Consider the following 21,820-nt stretch of genomic DNA (forward strand, 5'->3'; position numbering starts at 1 on the left):
AGGGTCCTAGAGACTTTCTGTTCCCCTAAATTAGAATAAAAATATTAACTCAAACATTTTATCGCTCAGTATTCCACAATAACACGTCAAAGGATGCGGTTAGAATTGTGCAAATTGTGTCCTGGCCAGTTTGGCTCAGTGGATAGAGCGTCAGCCTGCCGAGCAAAGGGACCCGGGCTCGATTCCGGTCAAGGGCACAATTGGTTGCAGGCTCCTCCCAGCCCAGGTCCTGGTCAGGGCATGTGCAGGAGGCAAACAGCTGATGTGTCATCTCTCTCACATCGAGGTTTCTCTCTGTCTCTCCCTCTCTCTTGCACTCTCCCTAAAAATCAATTGAAAAATACCCTCGGGTGAGGATTAACAAAAGAAAAAAGAATTATGCAAACTGTGCAGACGTTTTAAATGCAACCAGCAGGTCCACGCTGTGTCCAGGCGCGCATGCGCGCTCTATCCGGGGAGCCCGGGGGTGCGGGGCCTCCTTGTGACGGAGACGAGCTGCCCCCGTACCTCGGCCACGTGGAGCGGCGTGGAGTGGCAGTTGTCCAGCCGCACGCCCTGGAAGTGCGTGGCGGTGATCTCCGTGTACTTCCTCATGTGGGCCCAGAGGTACGGGCAGTCCTCCGGCTTCTGCCCGTAGCGCAGCTTCACGCTGTCTCCCCAGCAGATCAGCTCCCGCCGGAGATACACGTTGGAGCCTGGAAGGAGAGGGCGTGCCTTCGGTGATCCGAGGCGTCAGAGGGAGACGCCGACGCCAGGGAGACACTGTTGATTTTACACCCCATGGGCTAGTTCTACCACAGCCACGGACATACTGGTTAAGATTATGCCTCGCGTGGCTTGGGATAAAGTTTTAAAAAATTAGTATGAGTTGACGTCTCATCTGCTTTGCAAGAATGCTGGCTCGTAGTCTCTTCTAAAAATGTGGGCTTGATGCCAAAAAACCAAGCTGCTTCTTAAAGGAAAACAGCAACGGCAGTGTCATCGGCCTTTCGAGCGACAGTTCCACCAGACCCTTCGGAAGCTCCACCCCGCCTTGCACCGGTCTGGCAATAGGCGACATGAAGGCCATGACACACAGGATGCTTTATTTACGTTTCACGTACAATGGCCAGAAAGGAGCTGGCGGAGCCGCTTACGCCCAGGTTACATCCTTTTTGCTTTTAAGTGAGCTCTTTGAATTAATCTGACTGTCATGAAGGCAGGCTTCTAGTTCTGAAATGTTGAAAAATAAATATATGGATGGGTTCCCTGTCAGTTCCTCCCGGCAACAACAAACAGCTGCCGAGAAATAAGGTGTCAGGGCTCCGTGAGAGGGAGCCCAGAGATGATTAGTTTCTGGTTGAAAACCGCTCCTCGAAGACTTTACTCCTCTGGCCAATGAGTGCACATATCTCCTATGGCAACACAACTGTGACAGCTGGGGTCCCAAATGCCTTTTAAAAATGCTATAGCGTACATTTTTGCAAAAATACAATCTTATGCGCAATCCCAGGGAACAGCAGATCTACAGGAGCCGCCTGGTGGAGGAGGGGAGAGGAGGAGGGGGAGGAGAAAGCCGAATCCTCCTTTTCTCTCAAACCGTCTGCCCTCTGGTCCCTCTGTGATGAGACAGTTTATAAACCACTAGCCTCGCGAGGAAAATACTGGCTAAAATGGCCCCTGTTTCGCGTTTGCCAGGAGCTTCCTGTCCCTGGCCACAGAGGAGCAGCAAAGGCGCGCACACACCTGGTTCGGCGAAGTTCCGAAGGGGGTCGTCCCCCATGACCCAGCCGTTGTGCGCCATCAGGAAGCAGGCTTTGTCCGGGAGGTGGATCACGGCTTCCTCCGCCGACAGGCTCGCTTCTTCAAACGGGAACGTGAAGTACCTGGGGCGACAGGAGGAACTGTGAAATCCACGGAGAAACTGAGGAGAGGGTGTGAGTGAGCGCTGTGAGCCTTCAAGCTCCTCCCTCGTGGGCAGAACCAGTGAGGCTCGTTGGGCACCATGCATAGGAGATAAATGTCAAGCAGGTGAAACGTCCGCAGCGGAGTTTGGGAGCAAAGCTCCTAGAATCTGAGGGGCGAGAGGTGCCGTTATAACGGATCGGGTCAGCGCGGTGAATAATAGCTCACAAGACCTCCTAACTGACTAATAAAGTCACTGAGGTACCGATTTTTTGCTCCACGTTAGTCGCCTAGCCCCATGGTCAGCAAACTGCGGCTCGCAAGCCACATGCGGCTCTTTGGCCCCTTGAGTGTGGCTCTTCCACAAAATACCACGTGCGGGTGCGCATGTACAGTGCGATTGAAACTTCGTGGCCCATGCGCAGAAGTCAGTATTTTGTGGAAGAGCCACGCTCAAGGGGCCAAAGAGCCGCATGTGGCTCGCGAACCGCGGTTTGCCGAGCCGCGGTTTGCCGACCACTGGCCTAGCCGATGCCGCACATCACGTGAAAGGAGCTGAATGCTTGCTCCGTTTGAGTGGCACGGAAATGATCGGTAAGGGTGCCGTCCTCCCGTGACATGAATGTAAGTGATTGTACAGTGGTTTACACTGAGGATAGCGTCTGTAACTAAAGATCTGCCCAACAGAATGAATGTATAGCAAGCCCAGTCACCCAACCAGCGCTTCCACTGCCATTGAAGAGATGAACTGGAAGTCATGCACGAAAGGGAACATTTAGGCTCACTTGAAAAGCTAAGTACCACTTCTAATTTTTTAAAAATATTTTTTTATTGATTTCAGAGAGGAAGGGAGAGGGAGAGAGAGATAGAAACCTCTATGATGAGAGAGACTCATTGATTGGCTGCCTCCTGCACGCCCCGCACGGGGGATAGAGCCCACAACCCAGGCATGTGCCCTTGACCAGAATCAAACCCGGGACCCTTCAGTCCACAGGCTGATGCTCTATCCACTGAGCAACACCGCCCAGGGCCCACTTTTAACTTTTAATGAGAAGAAAACAAAAACAGAATACCTGGTAACTAAAGGGTCTTTCCTCGTGATGGGTCCTAGTTTGGGACCATGGCCAGCCAGTCGCTCATAAAACACATTTCCCAAAACGCAATTAACCGCCTGGAAAACATTAAGTGATGTTAACGTCACAGCAACAACAATAGCCGGGACTGCGATTCGGAGACCCACGGCAGCGCAACGACAGGCCAGACCTGCTCCTGATGGGAGTTGACGAGTTGGCGTTTCTCTGCATTTAATTCCTCGACTCTCTTCCGGAACCAGGCACAGCATTCGTCAATCGCGGCCGGCCCGTTGCTAGAGCAGAGAGAGCAACACAAGCCTGTTCGTTCACGCCGTTACGCATCCTACGTTTAAAATGTTCCCGGGGGTTGGTGACAAAGGTGACGGGATGGAGAAGTGCAAGCTGGTAGCTACAGAGTCGTCACGGGGACGTAGAGTACAGCATGGGGAATACCGTCAACAGCATTGCAGGACCCTGTATGGGCCCAGGCGGTGCTGGGTTTATCAGGGCGACCACGGAGTGAGCTAGATCAATAGCGAATCATGGGTCTGCACACCTGAAGTTAATGTAAGATTGTATGTGAACTGTCATTGGAAAATACAATATTATTTAAAGTAAAAAATAATTTTTTAATGAAATGAAAAGATAATTTCTACCAAGGGTCATAGATTCTTTTTTTTATTTTAATATATTTTATTGATTTTTTTACATAGAGGAGGGAGAGGGATAGAGAGTTAGAAACATCGATGAGAGAAAAACATCGATGAGCTGCCTCCTGCACACCCCCTACTGGGGATGTGCCCACAACCAAGGTACATGCCCTTGATCGGAATTGAACCTGAGACCCTTCGGTCTGCAGGCCAACGCTCTATTCCAGTGATGGCAAACCTATGACACGCGTGTTAGAGGTGACACACGAACTCATTTTTTTTGGTTGATTTTTCTTTGTTAAATGGCATTAAATATATAAAATAAATATCAAAAATATAAGTCTTTGTTTTACTATGGTTGCAAATATCAAAAAATTTCTATATGTGACACGGCACCAGAGTTAAGTTAGGGTTTTTCAAAATGCTGACACGCAGAGCTCAAAAGGTTCGCCATCACTGCTCTATCCACTGAGCCACGCTGGCCAGGGTGGGGCTTATTCTCTATTGCACAGAACACACAACGTACTTGTGGGGTATGAAGGTGGCCAGTGCGAGGTTCATGTCCACGGTACAGCCCAGCCGCCGGTACTCGGGGTCCTGGATAATCTCCAGGTGCCGCTGGGCATCAGGTGGGGTTGCTACTTTCCTATTTCCTGAGGAAGAAAAGGCAACGCCATCCTCAATGCAAATACCCACAAGGAGATGAACTCTTACTGACTCCACATTTTTAGTTTGTGATGCTTTTCATTGACAATAAAACAAGCGTTTATTTCACAAACATCCTTCCTGTCCCCTTCCAACCTCCTGCACACCACCCAACACACATACACACACATGCAGACCACCCAACACACATACAGACCTCCCAACACACATGCACACACATGCAGACCACCCAACACACATGCACACATATGCACACACGGAGGGAAAGAGACATAGAGATAGAGAGACAGAGAGAGACTGGGAGAAAATAGCATCATGGAAGAAGAAACACAAGGATTCCTATCAGTTCGACCCCAGGCCCACTTTCCTGCCTCCGTCAGCATTCACTCATTCTATACGTTATTTTAGAGCAAACACACAACCCCAGGAGTTCTTCTCCCCGAAGACTGCTTTCTCTTCTACAGTGCGTCTCACTAACCCCCTGACTTTCTTTCCACACAGGTTTGTTTTCATACTTTTCTCTTTCCCACAACAAGCACATTCCTTATAGAGTGAGAAAAAATCTAAAAAGTAAACAAGTGTTCTGTGGGGTGACTTTTCATTCCTTTTCTAGAAGGTGTTTCTGATTCATCAGGTGTTGGCGTGCGATTGCTTCCCGAGCTTGATTTTACATGAACTAACTAATACCTGGCTTATTCTAAAGAGACATAGAAATGGCTTATGGCCTGGCCAGCGTGGCTCAGTGGTTGAGCGTCGACCTATGAACCAGAAGGTCACAGTTCTATTCCCGGTCAGGGCACATGCCCAGGTTGCAGGCTCGATCCTCAGTGTAGGGTGTGCAGGAGGCAGCCAATCCATCATTCTCTCTCATCATTGATGTTTCTATCTCTCCCTTTCCCTCTCCCTTCCTCTCTGAAATCAATAAAAACATATTTTTTTAGAAAAGAAATGGCTTATAAAAGCACAAACAAAATAAGATTAAATATAGATTCTCAAAATCTAGTTACTGTATTCTGAGCATTGTACTAAGGAACCAAGGGACAGACACAGTCCCCAAAGGCAAGGATGAGGTTATATATGATTATGACCTGCCCTCCGATGGTCTCCGCTAACTATCAGAGAGCTCCCCAAAGCATAGTTTTACAGTTGATCAAAACAACACAAATACCACATAACCACACATCCACGAAAGGGTTAATGCGGGGAAAGAAGAGTAAGGTTACATTTCGGAAACCCGACAGGCGCACTGGTGTGTGTGCTGTACCTTGTGTAAGGAGCCCTCGGAATTGCTCAACGGCTTTGTCAACGTCCACTTGGAAAAACTCCCAGAGCTGGATCTTTGGGAAAACATCCTCCCAGATGATCTTCCGGACGCACTGAAAAATGACCAATCGTTAAAACACAGGTGCATATTTTTAAAGCCTTTTAAGCAAATGTCATTGCGCGTATCAAAAGGCCGGTCGTAAACGACGTTCAGCCACGCGTGGAATGTGTGGGGACCGTGTGCTGGGCTGCGGAGCCCCATACATACTGACATGCATGTGATGCTCGTTCTCGATCAGCGCGGGCACCCCCCTGTCCCGGTATCTCCCGGCGGCCACGTCGCAGGAGAGGTGCCACAGGGCGCGGTCCAGGACCCAGGCGGGCTTCAGGTGCGGGGAATTCACCAGGTTGTACGCGCTCTCCGGGTGGTCCTGGATCCATCTGCTGTTCGTAGCTTCAGGAAGAGGGAAACGTAAGGGGAGAGCTTGTAAGGGACTGAAGTTAGTAGCTGCGCTAGGTTTAAAGGTGAAAAATGCCGTCACCGTCGCCCGCTCGTTGTCTGATATGTGAGACATCAGTGCCTTGTGCGGATGCTGTGCTGGGAAAACAGTACGTTGTGTCTGTGATACAGACCCCACCACCCACTTCCCCATCCGTGGTGCTTTTCTGCTGTGGGCATTTTCAGTGAGAGCAGATAGGACGCCACGCTGATCTAACACCGCTGTAGTAACGAGGGGTGTGTCCTTTGAGGGTCACGACCTCTCTGATGGTCCTTGAGTCGACCATAAAACGCTCCTTCGTAAGGCAGCCTGGGGTCTAGCCCGACGTCAAGCCCCCTGGCCTCTGTGGGCAGAGTCGCCTGTGCCTTCAGCTGGGGTCTGGGCTGCTCCGTGTCTGGCTGTGAGAGGTCCAGGCCGGGAGAACAGTCCCCTTTCCATGTGTTTTCTCCCCCTTCCCGTCTCCTGAGCGACAGGGCCCTTCTCCATCCCACCTAACCTCTGGGCTCTCTCTCTTACCTTAACTTTAAGAGTCAAAAGGTTGTGGACACCCCTTTTTCCTACAGACTCATTTCTCCCCGGGTATTTTTGCAGGGAATGGGGTGGGGGAGGTGAGGTTCTTTCCTCTGCACCTTCAAATACGCTCGTATCCCCCCAAAGCTGAGACTACAGACAAGCACACATCCTGTCTAAAAAGCTCCTTCTCTAACTTCTGCACAGTCTCCTAGTAGCGAGAACAAATGTCTTGAAAGTCCGTCCCGTATCTGCTGCCTCCACCGTCTCCCCACACTGCAACCCGCTGCACCAGGCCCTCGGCCGAGGGTACCCCCCTCCTAACCACCAAACTTCCTGTTAGTTCCATCTTCATCCCTTCCAACCCCTGCACCTGCCGTTCCCGATCGGTCCCTCCTTGATTTACAAAACTGCCTTCCTTGGTTTACGCCCAGACACTCACATACTGATTATATATATTCAAGCAACACTTTAGTTTTCTTTTAAAGAAAAGATGGTATTATATAAGGTGGTTTTTAAATCGAAGGATACCTAAGCGTCATTTGTGTTTCCAATGTTATATGAAACGGCCAGGATTGAAATAACTAGAATATATTTTCGTCAAAATGCACAGCGGTTAACGAAGCTCCTACCAGTGTGATTGTAGACAACGTCGGTAATGCAAAGCATGTTCCACTCCTTTTTCAGTTTTTGCACTAGCTGGCCGACATCGTCCCAAGTGTACTTTTTATTGGGTCTTGAGAAATCAGGGTTTAATTCCAGCTGATTAGCAAGGGAGTAGCACGACCGCGATTGTCCGAGGGTCTGCAGCGGCGTAAGGTGAATCATGTTGTAACCTGCAACGCAGGAAAGTGAGCACAGATCACCGAAAGGAAAACAACACCTAAACCAAGCAAAATACAACTCCTTCAGTAATTCTAAACATTAGTTGAAGGCGACCGTGGTACCAGAAAGGAGGCAAAGGCTTGGGTTCAAATCCAAGCTCTACCACAGGCAGCTTCAAGCGAGTTCACTCAAGTCTTCCGGGACATCAGTGTCTTCAGACACAAGACAGAGAAAATGAGATGGTGTATGTGAAAAAAATCACACGCCGTGTCTAGTTACCATTAGGGGCTTGATGTATGTTTGTTGAATGGATAGATTTACATGTAGAAAATTCGTCCTAAGCAAGTTTATCAGCATATCTTTCTCCTACTTTTAATGCTCCACGATACTTGTATTTTGGGTTAGTTATGACATTGAATTTCTCATTTATCTCTTCACACCATAGTCAGCTTGAAAGTAGAAAACTAATATGACCTCTTATTGAAGAGTAAAACACAACTTAAGTTTCATTTTACTCTTGCATGTATGACAGCCTTCCTCCCATACATGTCTCCCACACAGAAGGCAGTTAATCAGTATCTGTCGAATTAAAGTTATATGTAATGATAATACATTTTCCAACACATCTTAATAGTGTACCACTCATCTTTACATGTCAAAGTCTCAAACAATAATGATCTCACTTTGTCACAGAGTTCCTTCATTTAAGTTGAACCATGTAATCTGTCAGTTTAATACATTAAAAAATGGTCAAGCATCAACAATTACATTAGTTCCATCTCTTTGTATTACTAAATATACTAAGAAACACAATGAAAAGGAGAATCAAAGCCTGTGAGTTCTGTATCACAGACAACGATTACACTTGTTGTCAAACAGGAGAAAAGAAAGAACGCTGACAGTACCTGATTCCTTCGCAACCCTCAGCCGGCTCTCCCACTCGTCAAAGGGCCCCAGACACTTAGCGAGGAAGGTCTGGAGAGTGACACAGTCCAGGGGCAACACCCGGTCATCAGCACCGACACGTAAAATGGGGTCCACAACTATGTAACCCCCTCCGCTCTTCTCGCTCCTAAGGGAAGAAGACACATAAAAACGCTCACCCAGGGACGGGGAAACTCTTCGTCTCATGGTCTGACTCTAGCTGGAAGTGCCTGTCCCATTTAACAGTGTATCTCTAAGCACATAAAACCACTTAAAAAGTTGTAATAAAACTCAACGAAAAGCCACGTTTTATCCTTTTCCAATCTTTACATAATAATATAATATGTCCAATAATGCTGCTTTAAGAAAAAAATAAGGTTCCTAAAATCTGTCCGTGATAACAAGGGCACTCAAGTAAGTAGCACCCTATCATCAGGTTGCACGGAAAGTCTAGGGCAGCCGTGGGCAAACTACAGCCCGCAGGCCAGATCCGGCCCATTTGAAATGAATAAAACTAAAAAAAAAAAAAGACCGTACCCTTTTATGTAATGATGTTTACTTTGAATTTATATTAGTTCACACAAACACTCCATCCATGCTTTTGTTCCGGCCCTCCGGTCCAGTTTAAGAACCCATTGTGGCCCTCGAGTCAAAAAGTTTGCCCACCCCTGGTCTAGGGTATTGAAGCTGTTATTTAAAAAAATAACAATAATGCATGGCCGGTGTGGCTCAGTTGGTTGAGCATCATCCCATGCACCAAGAGGTTGCTGGTTTGATTCCCATTTGGGGCACATGCCCGGGTTGCAGGCTCGATCCCCAGTAGGGGGCGTGCAGGAGGCAGCCGATCCATGATTCTCTCTCAGCGATGTTTCTCTCTCTCTTCCCCTCTCCCTTCCTCTCTCTCTCAAGTCAATCCAAACACATTTTAAAATAAAATAATAATAATACTTTGAATCTGCAATGAGCCTTCCAATCACTTTCTAGAAGAGCCATTTTCTATTTGCATCTCAAGAAATTCCTGTCGAAGCTGCAACGCCATGGTGAATCAGGCAACTTCCTACACAGTTAAGCAAGAGAGTAGGTGAAGCTCCTTTTCCCGCCGGGAGCTGGCTCACCCTTGAAGGAAGTAGTAGTGGAAGGAGCCGGCCTGCTGGAGGTGGAGGGCACAGTGTTTGTCCGAGTCGTCCTCTCTGCCGGACGGATGCTCCCATTCCAGGGGGCGGAATTTTTCTCGGTGAAACGCTTGCCCGGGAAAGGGGTAGTTTGTGTGCACAGTGACTGCTTTTCCCTGGAGCGTTGGGCCTAATCGAAACTGCAGCTCAAACCCTAAAGGAAAAGCAGATTATTGCAGGACTCGAAGGGCCGCAGTGACGCAATAGAGCGTTTAGTGCAAGTATCACAAACCGCGGTTTCTCAGTGATGGTCATCAGACCGCCACAGACGGGATGCTGTCTTGGGAACGGCGCTGCCTCCAGATTCCGCTCAATTTCACATTTTAGCATCAGGGCCCGTCGCAGGACCGTCCGCTCTGCGCTGCGCCTGCCCTCTGCCCTGGACACGGATCCCTATTCTCAGGGCTACGCTGGGGTATGCGAGTTCTTACGTGACCCCATTTCACACCATCCCCCCAACCCCTCCCAGCCCTGAACTGACTGCCCAGTGGTGGGCATGCAACCAGAGACCTCGGCTGGTATTTTCTAAACTGCAACCAACCGAGTAGTGCATGTCTGGGGGTCCGACTGTATGGCATGTGTGGGGGGTGTCATGGCACAGCTACCTCACCATCCAGAGAAAGCCAGGCCTCCCGGAGAGGAGCCCCCCTCTGGAGAGGAAGAAGCGGGGCTCGACAGGAGTTGTAGAGGCATCCGAGCCCGATACCTGTTGATGTCGCTCGAATCCAGAGAGGGGGGGACAGAAGATTAGGAAGTGGCTGGGGTGGGAGTGGGGGGATGAGGAGCTCTGGTTTGCTGACCTTCTAGTGTCACCAGTCGGACACAGACCCTCTCAAGCTACCAGCCCAACATCCCTGACCGGGGACGAGGCCCCATCAGCGCTCTGAGCCGCGAGAGTGATCCCAGCAAAGCACTGCCTACATCCCGGCTCCTTGGGGCTGGTTACGAAGCCTTTCTACACGACGCTTATGAAGACGCAGACTGAGAAGCGATCGTCTGAAGACCTGAAATCTGAAGGTTCACTGCGCAGTGACTGTGCGAATCCTGCATTGCTACGTCTCTGCGGGAATGACCGAATCCCTCCCAGAGGAAACGTGCCCTTCTGAACACAGACAAGCTGCGGACAGCGGCTGTCTGGGCAGATGTGGACAGCCTGTCCCCTCAGCTTGTGCAAACATTGCTCTGATGATGACACAAGGACCCAGCACAAAGGTGAAGGCATCCGAACACGCTCACGCGGCATCTGGATCCGCGGTCTGTCTCCAGAGAAGCATTCCCCAAACATGGATATTTATTTTTCCATGTAACATACATGTCTGAGAATTTCATCGATTATGTACATTATAAGGCAGCAAGATAAGGGTAAGAGACAAGTAAACAATATTTTAAAGAGCTAATTTTATTTATGAACGGACGGGAAAACCGAGCTGTCACTAATAGTTAATATGGATCAGATCTGTCTCTGGAAGAAATGGGGTTAAGTACATGTCATCAGTTTTAAACACCTTTTGAAAAAGCAATTTGAAGACTCGCTAAGTTCTGTTCATTGGGACACCTGGTTGAATGGCCTCAGATCTGGGAAAATGCCACACAAAGACGCCCACGTCCACACGGCAGACGCCCCTGGCGGCTCTGCGTCCTCTCCATGGCGTTCCCTTTCAGTCCCGTTCACCGGTTAGGTACAGGTTTTTGTTGAAAGGTGCTAGTAAATCTATATATTTTCCCTGACATGCACCAATTGTTTCTACAAGCTCACCAGAAGGTGCGCCATAGTTATATACTAAACAGATGATTTGAAAAGCAACTGAAATTCCTTATTTGGAAGGTTGTAAACAGACTAGAAAACTTTACCGACTTTTTAAAGTGGAAAGGTACTCATTTATATGGGTCAAACTGTTGATAGAAGTATTACTATCATGTTCAAAATGCTCTCACCGCATAGCAAGGCCGGCAAACGACAGCCTACCTACTCCCGTGTCTGTACAGTGCCACTGGAACACAGCCACGCCCGGGCATTTATGGACGAGTCTGTGGCTGCTTTCCCGGGACAAGGGCGGAGCTGAGTAGCCGCAGCAGAAAGTATATGGCCTGCGCCTGGCCAGTGTGGCTCGGATGGTTGGGCATTGTCCCAGGGACCAGAAGGTTGCTGGTTTGATTCCTGGCCAGGGCACATGCCCAGGTTGCAGCCCCAGCCCCAGTGGGGGGCATGCAGGAGGCAGCTGGTCCATGCTTCTCTCTCGTGATTGATGTTTCTCTCTCTCTCTCCCTCTCTCTTTCTCTCTGAAATCAATAAAAATATATTAAAGAAACACAAATATAGATAGGTAGGTATGGGGGGAGAGAGAGGGAGAGAGGAAAAAACACACACAAAAAGCAAGCTGAATCTACAGTTTATTTCTATATCCCAGTAGACAGATCAGTGCTTCCCCCAAGGGTGCACAGTCCGTAGCGCCTGGAACTAAACTTCTCAGACAGTAAGTGAAGCTTAGAACGCCCGGAGGGTGTCCGACTCCACAGCTAACCGCACGCCGGCCAAAATTAGCTCCGGTCACAGCGCACATGACGCGGCTATCTTAGTCCTCACCCCCAGCCCTCCTGCAGGCGACCAGCGAGGTGACCGGTCACACTGTTACTGACAACTCAGTCTTCTCTCTTGTCCACACTCCATTTACACAGCAAGAGCTGGAAACTGCTGAGCTACACAAAGGACGGAAGGCGTCCAGGTACGGGGAGCCCTGGCTTTGTTCATTACTCTGCCACGAAACGCGGTAGGAAGACGGGGAAAGGCCCGGATTTGGCTAGAAAAGGCAGCTACTGGGTCTTGCGCTTGGAATCCTTCGTTAGGGAACCGTGAAAAGGAAAGAAACATGAAGAAAGACTTGGTGACCAATTAAAGATGAAAGAACCAAAAACTGCCAGGTCGTTCTTTTCCATACCCGCCTGGTTGCCAAGTCCTATGCCTTTTAAAATGTCCCCTACTCTGTCCCTTCTTTTCCAAGTCTGATGTAGGAAAGTCCTTCCCTTTAACTGGGCGTGTTTTTAAAACGGCTTTCTCAATGATGTCCTCTGTCCAATGCCCCTTCTCTCATTTTCCACATCACAACTGTCTTCTAAAATAATATGATCACATCGTTACTGCACAAAAACATTGGCTATATCCCCATTTATTTATTTGTTTGTTTAATTTCAGAGAGGAAATGAGAGGGAAAGAGAGAGAAAGAAACATCAATGATGAGAGATCGGCTGTCTCCTGCACGCCCCGTACTGGGGATTGAGCCTGAAACCCAGGCATGTGCCCTGACCGGAATCGAACCTGGGACCCTTCACAGTCCACGGGCTGATGCTCTATCCATGGAGCCAACCAGCCAGGGCAGATATATCCCCCCTTAGGTCATCTGGGTGAATTACCGGTTTTCACTAAGTTAGAGTCAACCACATCGCCCTGGTTCATAAACCCTTCACAGGCTGGTCAGTAGCTTGGCTGGGTTTCCAATGTCTGCTGCTCGACCTGGGGGTGAGCAATCCAGCAGCCGAGACCTACTGACCGCTGTCCACGGGGCTTGTCACCCTGTCCCTGCCTCAGACCATTCACTCCTGCCGGACACTCTGAGACTAACACGCTTTCAGACACGGCTACACGGTTCGGCACATCACCGTTCTGCACCCACTGTGTCATCGGAAATCAAAGACAGCTGTAACTTCCCGGAGGAGTGGTTCCAGCTGAAAGCTGAGAGGTGGGCACCACCAGGAAGGACAGGAAAGGGATTTACTCGACGTGGGGGAACCCCAAGGAGGGGACGTGTCAGGACAAGCAGGAGGAAACCCCCGGGGTGGGAATTCACCGGGGAACCGTGCACACGCAGGCCACTGATCACGGGGAGCAAGGACACAGGCGTGGCAGGGCCGGTGCATTCGTGACAGACCGCCTCGGGGGCCAGGAGGGGCGTTTCAATGTGACTTCATAGATGCCGGTGAATAAAAAGGGAAGCGCTGGTTAGGAGAAGACGATTCCAGCAGGCGTAGTCAGGCACGTGGGAGAGACACAGACGGGCAAGCAGAGATGTGGGGGAAGAAACCGTACGGTTTAAAGGGAGATTGCAGTTAAAGAGAAGAAATCGTCAAAGAAGAGTCGCCTTGGAAACCAGGGAAATGGAGACATCCCTAAAAATCAGCCAGGGACCTGGAAGCAAAGGGCTGAGAATGAGAAGGGGCGGCTGTGGACGGGGATTTAGGCAGGTTCAAGAGGAGCTACCGAAGGCCCACTGTCGCCCAATCCAGGCTGAAGCCGAGGACTGAGGGCCAGAAGAGACAGGTGTGGCGGTACCAACGCCTTCCATCGACTTAGGACCTGGAAGTCACCTATGATTCGTCGGGAGCCTCAAAGCCCAGGCTGGTGGGAGAGCAGGGCAAGCCCTTCACATCACAGATGAAGAATCGATGTTCAGAATGAATGTGACCTCCCTGCAGTCCCACAGGCTGTGAGCAGGCGAACCAGGCACTTCCTCGCTCCCTCCTCTCGCCCTGAGACTGGCCAGCTCCCAGAGGCAGGCAGAGCCCGGCCCTTCTTCCGAGGGAGCCCTGAGGGTGTCAAACCTTTGAGGCAGGAGAAGGGACAACTCAAGCAGGATCCCCTGCAGAAACGCACAATTAATCGAAATGGGGAGAGAGGGCACAGCAGGAGGCACCACCACGTTGACAGAAATACTCAAGAGCAAGCATGTCAAACTCAAAGGCTAAGATGGGCCAAATAAACAAGGTTTACGTGTGTGTGGGCCCCCCAAAACCAAAAGCTTCCATTTTCATAGAAACGCAGGTTTATTTCAATTGAGACATGCTGAATACAAAGGGCTGAAATGAGTCATCGTTAACATAAAATAATAGAACTTTTTAATAGAAATTACTATTTTTTCTTGAACATTCACTTAGCAGACACTGAATAACTGCACAAATTAATAAGCGTCACGCAAATAAACATATTTTTCTTGTTCTCTGAAAGCGAAATATTTCCTGTTGCGCACACCAAACAAGTCAGTCCAAGACTACTGGTGTGGCCATCGGCTGCTAAAACATTCGCCGCTGGTATCAGTGGGGAGAAATGGTGCGCCTGCGCGTAAGGCGCGTAAGGGAAATGAAGGCAACACGATTATAGTCATCAGTCATTAGCGAACATTGCAGTTTGTAATTAATTATGTATAACAGGATATTGTAAAAGTTACGTTACGAAATCTTTATTAGAACGTTTCTTATATACCGTTATATTGGCTGGGCCGCAAAAATATTCGTTATGGGCCACATGCGGCCCGAAGGCTGTGATTTGACATGCTTGCTGAAGAGGGTAGAAAAAAAAATCAAAACCAGAAAAGTGCAGAGTCAGGAAAGCCAAAAATGGAGTGAGTGCTTGGTGATGCCAAAGGCAGAAGAAGATTTGGCATGGAGGTAACACATCTGATGGTTGACATTTTTTCAAACATTTAACTGGAGATATTGAAGGGAATAACTCCTTCAACATTTTTACTAGTAACAGTGTCCAGTTGGTACATGAATAAAAGGGGTCGCATTTTATTTTCCATACATGAAACTTCTACTTCACAGATTACATGAACAGAAATGAGTGTGGAATGTTTTCTGATGCTTAAAAATTGAAAAGTCTAGGAAAATAAAGCATGTACAGAATTAGTCTTATGGAAATATAATTTGATCTTTTAAAAAGCTCAAATGTATTTCACCATAATCTGATCAGTCATTTCACTTTTTATTTGGCGAAAAATTATTTTCAGCTTTTACCTTCTCCATAGTTGAGAGGCTTTGGATAAAAATAAATAATAGCTCACTTTTTGCTGTGATCTGTTTTGCTAATTCAAAATTCCAATATAGGAAAAGAATAGGAGCTATAAGTGAGTAAACCTACAGTTACAGGCAAAGAAAAAAAAATACATAGGAATTAATTTACCAACTTCTGTGTTAAGGGGAAGTTTGCATGCAAAGAAAAATGGGCTATTTTATTCCGGTTCCGACATGGCTGATACGAAATCTCTTCAACGACAATCGACTCTCATTACTGACACTTTTAGAGCACAGCACGGCCTCTGCCCAAATCAAGTTTCAAAGGGTCCTTGGAAATTACATCCATCTTAAAGTTTTAAAAAATGGAATATGACAACGGATTAAAAAAATCAAAGACGCAGAGCGAATCCAACAACTGGCCACTGACCTTGCTCAACTCGGAAGAGGGTCTTTTCCAGCTTCTCCATGTCGTTCAGGAGTAAAATTCGGATCTGACTACTGTGCCCCATGCTGGCTGCTGGAGGGCTGGAGGCCTTTCTGCAGAACGAGGACTCCGGAATCCAGTGAGCGGCCCCTGAGACACACACACACACCAGTCAGGATAAGGAGAACAACGTGCTCTTAAGTCCTCCAGGGCTGTCAGGCACACTTACATGTTCTAAGTATGATTCACCCTCGCAGAGCACAGAAAGAGCGAGTCTTATGAATAAGACCAGAGAAGGCAAACTGACAGCTACTTAGTCACTTGAAACACAATATGACCGAAGCAAAAATATTGTTTTATATTCTTACAATTAAAAACCAACAACCCCCCCCAACCTCCCCCCAAAAAACACACACAAACAAACAAAAATCCCCAAAGCACTGCGTTTGGAATCAGGCAGGTGGGTGGGGTGAAGTCCCAGGCCAGGCCAAGCGGCTGGAAGGCTCCAATGGCACCTCTGCCCAAGGGGTTAGTCCTTCCAAGGGAACAGGTGGGAGGTCGCCCGGTTCCCAAATTGGGGTCGGCAGCCACCAATGGGCAGAGGGGCCGCGGGGCAGCTGTCGCCCCCGGAATAGCTGCGGTGCACATCGGACGTGCAGCGGCGCTATAGATAGAAAGAAGGCTCGGCCCCCGGAGGCCCGCGGCATTCCTCGCACTTACACCAGCAAGTTCTACGTGCGGCTCCGGGGACACGCCGGGCCCGCGCCCGGCAGCGGAGTCGGGGGGGACGGGAGGCCGGCGCCGGGAGAGGCAGGCTGCCCAGGAGCAGCGGGAGCCCCACAGCCAGGCCGGGCGCCGTGAAGGGCAAAGGGAGGGGCGGCCGCAGGGGGCCGGGGCTCAGCGGCGGTGGGCGGGGCCAGGGCGACGTGGGCGGGGCCCGGACTCTGTGGGCGGGGCCTGGAGCTTCTCCCGGATGCCGCCTCGCGCCGGTCCCCTCCAGAGACCCTCGTCGCCCCCCGGACCTATAGTGCTGCGGCCCCGGGTGTCGGCGGACAGCTTTCCTCGCCCACTTCCGGGGGCGCCGCGCCGCTAGTCTCGCGAGAGCGTGGGCGCGGCGGGCCGGGCGGGGAGGTGGCTGCGGTGTAGGGGGGCGCTCCTCTCTTTTCTCCGCGGGGGCAGGTGCGCGGCCGCCCTCGGCCTCTGGTCGCAGCCGCGAGCTGTTGGGCCCGCAGAGCCGCGGGGAAGGCCGCGAGGTCGCTGTGGGGACGGGCGGGATGGTGGGGGCCCAGCCACCTGGCTTCCTGGGCCGGTTCCTCCATGAGTTTGGGGTCTTCGCTGTTATTTTTTATTTTTGTTTATTTCGTGGCCTCAGTGTACTTGTCCCAAGTTGTCTGAGCCTTGATTTCCCCGCGTCTCAAAGGAAGGGCCTGGCTACAGCCCCTGTCACGTGTCCCCACCTGTAGCCCCAATACGGGGCCACCTCCCCAATGATGCAGCCCCAGGACTAAGTGGGTGCGGGCGGCCCGGTAACCACCCACCCGGCCCGGTAACCACCCACCCCGCCAGGTAACCACCCACCCCTCCAGGTAACCACCCACCCCGCCAGGTAACCACCCACCCCGCCAGGTAACCAACCACCCGGCCAGTAACCCCACCCACTCCGCCAGGTAACCAAGCATGAGGTCCGGTAAACACCCACGGCGTGCACGCTGCCTGTGCTCACAGTGTCTGCCCCAGGATCCTGTGAGATCAAGGATCCCTGTTGCCTGCAGCTGCACACACTTTGAATAATTAGAAAGGCAGTGTTGGTTAAAACACATTTCATTTTCAACATTGAGCCATCAGCGGTTAAAGTGTGTAGACATTTGTTGGGGACACCCTGTATTTTAGGCAGAAGTTCAGGGCGTGGCCCAGGTGCCAGGGTCCCTGGTGCCAGAGGGAAGCTGGTGCCGGCAGCCGGGGGAAGGCAGGCTTACTTTTGCACAAATTTTGTGCGTTGGGCCTCTGGTAGCTAAATAAACTGTCAGGTATGGTGTGGAAGGAGGCAAGGAGACCAGCTAGGAAGCTGTTTCAAATACCCATACAAGAGGTAGGCACGTGTGTGTGTGCGCGGCGTGCAGAACAATGGAGGTGGTGAGAAGTTGAATTATGGACCCATTTTGAAGGCAGAGCCTACACAATTTGCCGAGGGAGAGAAAGGAATCAAAGATGGTTCCAGCCCAGCCAGCATGGCGCAGTGGTCGAGCATGGACCTCTGTATGAACCAGGAGGTCATGGTTCGGTTACAGGTCAGGGTGTATGTCCAGGTTTCAGACTCGATCCCCAGTCGGGGGTGTGCAGGAGGCAGCGGATCAATGATTCTCTCTCATCATTGATGTTTCTATCTCTCCCTTTCCTTTTCTCTCTGAAATCAATAAAAATTTATTTTTTAAAAACCCCACAAAGACGGCCCCCGTGTTTTTTAGCCTGAGAGGACATTTCTGTCCAATGGAAATATACCGTGTCAGTATATACCAGAGGGAATTGAAAACTTTCAAGTCGCCCCGTCAGAGAAAGGAAAAAAGAAACAGGTGACATTTTAATAATGTATTTTACTTAACTCGGTCTATCGAAAACATGATTTCAGCATGCGATCAATATAAAAGGCTATGAATTAGATATTCCAAATTCTTTTTTTCATGTGAAGTCTTGGAAGTGTGATGTGTATTTTTCACTTCCAATTGTCTCAATTCCGGGAGCTACGTTTCAGGTGGCTGGTGTCCGCCAGGTGGACAGTGTGAGAGACGCTGCCAGGGAGCAAGAGACAAGAAGACAGAGGGCGCGGGCCTGGAGGGTGAGATTCAGGAGTTTGGCTGTGGACTGTCAGCCACCAAGTGCAGGCGTCTGGCCACTTCCTTGTTCTTAGGAAAGAGCTTTTTAAAGTTCTCTGGCCCCAATGTAAAGCTCAATCATTTCCCCCTTGCAAATACATTTAACTTGCTGTTGAAATCTTGGCTTCCCTCCCGCAGTAGATTGGCAGTCTGGTTGGGGAGAAAGGACCAGGGAATGAGGGCTTGAGGCTGTTTCTATGGGGCTGATAACAAAACAACAGTGGCTTAAGTCAGAGATAAGGTTGTTTCTCTCTCTCTGAAGCCTCCAGGTTAGCAGTTCAGAGCTGGTGTGGCAGCTCAGTCAAGTCACAGGAAGCCAGGCCCTCACTGGCCCACAGCTTCCTCGCTCTTGCATCTGGACCTCCTCACAGTACGGAGACACCCACAGCCGCAGCCACAGCAGCCATATCCAAGTTTGGGCAACAGGACGAGGGAGAAGAAAGGCAGGGCGAGCCTCCTCCCTTTAAGAATTCCTGGACACACCACACGGCATTTCTGTGTGTCGCCTATCAGCCAGAACTTAGTCACAAGGCACACACACACATCCCCTCTCTCTAGGCAGCAACAAAACGAACCCAAACCCACGTTTTGTTATTAAGGGGAGAGAGAATAGATTCGAGCAGGTCACCGGTAGCCCCTGCCACAGTTTGCCTGGTACTTTAGTCTCCATTTGAGTCATTATCAAGGCAGTAAAGACGCTGGGAGCAGGAGGGCGGATGGAAGGCTCTCAGGAGAGTGTCTCCAAGGAAAAAGTGGATCTGATGACTCAGCATGCTTGACAGCGTGGAGAGAGATTTCACAAACCCCTCGGTTTTCTGTCACTGGGCTTGGCGGCGGATCCATGATTGGCACACAGACAACGAAGCCAGCCAACTTGCCCCCGCCCCTCACCCCCAGGGAAGTCTAGGTGGAGACGCCAGCCTCAGATCTGCCCGTGAGCCGAGGGAGCTAGCTCAGAGGAAACCCCAGCACCGGCCGCTCACCCCCAGTCGCAGAAGGCCTGGGGGAGTCATGTTCGCTGCTGGCCACTCCCCAAAGGAAGAAGGACAGAGCGAGCCAAGCCCATCCGGTTCTTCTTCCCCAATTTAGCCTTCAGGTAAGTCACTCTGCCTCCGGGGAGGGAGGCTGCAGAGGAGAGGCGCCGGGAGTCTGTTAAGGGAAGAAGCTCTTTTAAGGAAACGGCATTCGGGAATTCGGAATTCGGGGCAGTGTTCTCCTCCAGGCATCAAGCAAGTCATGTAACCCCTTGTGCTCTAGTTCCTAAGCTCCTTGGACTTTCTCTTCTAAGGATCTATAAAACTAACATGTATGAAATGGTTTGAAAACTGATATGCCCTATAAGTAATAACAGCTAATATTCAGCGAACATGTGTGAGGGGCCAGGCACTGTGCTAAGCCCAGCACATGCACTAGCTCAGTTCCCAGCACAGCAGTACGATTACCCCCGATTTCATGATGAGACTGAGCTCAGCCTTTTACGCCACATATACTAGTACGTGAGATCATACTTTATCCTGTGTTTGTCTTGGACTTATTTCACTCAGCATAATGCCCTCGAGGTCCATTCGTGTAGCCAATGGCAGGCCTTCCTTCTATCTCATGGCGATCACATTGCATTGTGCTGTATGCATTTTGCTTATCCTGGAGTCTGTGGACACGGGTCTTATGAATAAGACCAGAGAAGGTTCCCAAATTGGGGTCGGCAGCCCAATGGGGGGAGGGGCCGACATTTTAGCTGCTGAGGATAATGCTGCTGTGCGTGTGGGTGTACAGATATCTCTTCCAGACCCCGCCTTCAATTCTTCTGGGTAAATACTAAGTGGTAGAAGTGCTGGGCCGGGTGGTAATTCTATTTTTAACTTTGGGCGAGGGGGCCCATCATACTCTTTTCCATAGCAGCTGTACCATTCTACATGCTCATCAGCAGTCTGCAAGGGTTCAGGTTACTCCGCATCCTTGCCAACACTTGCTGTGTTCTGCTTTTTTTTAGTAGCCATCCCAGTAGGTGTGAGGTGGCACCTCATTGTCCCGAACGATGAGTGATATTGAACGTCTTTCATGGGCTTACTAACTATTCCTATATTTTCTTTGGAGAGTTGTCTATTCAAGTCTTCTTCCAATTTTTGAATGGAGTCGTTTGGATTTTTGTTATTCAATTCTCTGTTTTTCTGGCTATCAACCTCTTGTCATATGTATGAATATGCAAATATTTCCTCCCATTCTGTGGGTTGCCTTTTCCCTCTGTTAATCAATAGGAGCTTTAGATTTTCATGAAGTCCAGTTTGTCTGTTTTTTATTTTTTGTGCTTTTTGTGCCATATCCAAGAAAGCATTGCCAAGTTCATCACCGTGAACATGGCAGTAAGTTTTGGAGTTAGGAATCATGAGGCCTCTCGTTTTGTTCTCCTTTTTCAAGATTGTTGAGGCTCTTTGGGGGTCCCTTTGTAAGAAATAAGGCAACCCCAAACTCAGGGGTCCTGGTGGAACACAGAGCTAACGGGAGCCAGGCGGCAGGCAAGCATCCTTCCTCCTGCAGAAGGGGCGTGCACAAGCCTGGGAGCACCACACACTGAGAGGGCTGGCGCTCGACACACGTGACCCGTCTCTCACTCTTGATTGGAGCTCAGGTGCACGGTCTTTCCTGATTGGCTAACTCGAAGGGAGCCATTTCAAGATGGCAGCCCCCAGGCGCGTTGCAAGTCACAGGGCCAACATGGCGGCTGTGGTTGGGTTGGCTGTTTGCTCAGCGGTGAAGAGTTGGTGGATGGCTGACTCTGTGGGCATTTTGCTCACCTCACAATGGCGGAGCACAAGCCGTCTCCCAACAATACTTTGCACGTGGGAGGATGCGTCAGGTACGCCCACAGGAACGCTATGTGCTGCCGCCCTACCAGCAGGGAGCTCCTGGGGGGAAAGTATCGTCCCCTCATCCCAGGACTTGGACCTGGAGATCTTTTATTTTTAATTGATTTTAGAGAGGGAGGAAGGGAGAGGCTAGAGAGAGAGAGAAACATCAATGAGAGAGAGACATGCATCGGCTGCCTTCTACACGCCCCCTCCAGGGGACTGAACCCCAAACATGGGCAGTGTGCTCTGGCCTGACCAGGAATCGAAACCCTGACCTCCTGGTTCACAGGTCAACGCTCAACCACTGAGCCACGCTGGCCGGCCTAGAACTGGAGATCGTTGCCTGTGGTTGGCAAGCCCCCCATAAACCATCCTGGGAGATAATGAGAGGAGACGGTGTATCCCTTGCCCTTTCTCCCCTGCCTTTCC

At 50.1% G+C, this 21,820-nt stretch overlaps 2 protein-coding genes across 3 annotated transcripts in view; one reads left to right on the forward strand and one right to left on the reverse strand.

Moving 5' to 3' along the window:
• Positions 1-16,724, reverse strand: part of AGL (amylo-alpha-1, 6-glucosidase, 4-alpha-glucanotransferase) — a 41,184-nt gene extending 24,460 nt beyond the window's left edge. The window contains exons 1-12 of one of the 2 annotated variants that reach the window (XM_059674602.1): positions 16,396-16,724; positions 15,679-15,825; positions 9,411-9,621; positions 8,277-8,443; positions 7,179-7,382; positions 5,809-5,990; positions 5,538-5,649; positions 4,134-4,260; positions 3,148-3,250; positions 2,958-3,055; positions 1,726-1,865; positions 508-695 (exon numbers count right to left, since the gene is read on the reverse strand). In XM_059674602.1, coding sequence (XP_059530585.1) covers positions 508-695; positions 1,726-1,865; positions 2,958-3,055; positions 3,148-3,250; positions 4,134-4,260; positions 5,538-5,649; positions 5,809-5,990; positions 7,179-7,382; positions 8,277-8,443; positions 9,411-9,621; positions 15,679-15,760 — 1,614 coding nt within the window. In that variant the 5' untranslated portion in view covers positions 15,761-15,825; positions 16,396-16,724. Of the gene's footprint in view, positions 1-507; positions 696-1,725; positions 1,866-2,957; positions 3,056-3,147; positions 3,251-4,133; positions 4,261-5,537; positions 5,650-5,808; positions 5,991-7,178; positions 7,383-8,276; positions 8,444-9,410; positions 9,622-15,678; positions 15,826-15,904; positions 16,317-16,395 lie in introns of those variants that run through there. The other variant, XM_059674603.1, reaches the window with a different exon arrangement.
• A 2,562-nt stretch (positions 16,725-19,286) lies between these two features.
• FRRS1 (ferric chelate reductase 1) overlaps positions 19,287-21,820 on the forward strand; it is a 34,920-nt gene continuing 32,386 nt past the window's right edge. Inside the window, exon 1 of the mRNA XM_059675127.1 lies at positions 19,287-19,641. The gene's annotated coding sequence lies outside the window, so the exon portion shown is untranslated. The remainder of the gene's footprint in view (positions 19,642-21,820) is intronic.

The sequence above is a fragment of the Myotis daubentonii genome, chromosome 18 (assembly GCF_963259705.1).
Source record: "Myotis daubentonii chromosome 18, mMyoDau2.1, whole genome shotgun sequence".
Lineage (NCBI taxonomy): Eukaryota > Metazoa > Chordata > Mammalia > Chiroptera > Vespertilionidae > Myotis > Myotis daubentonii.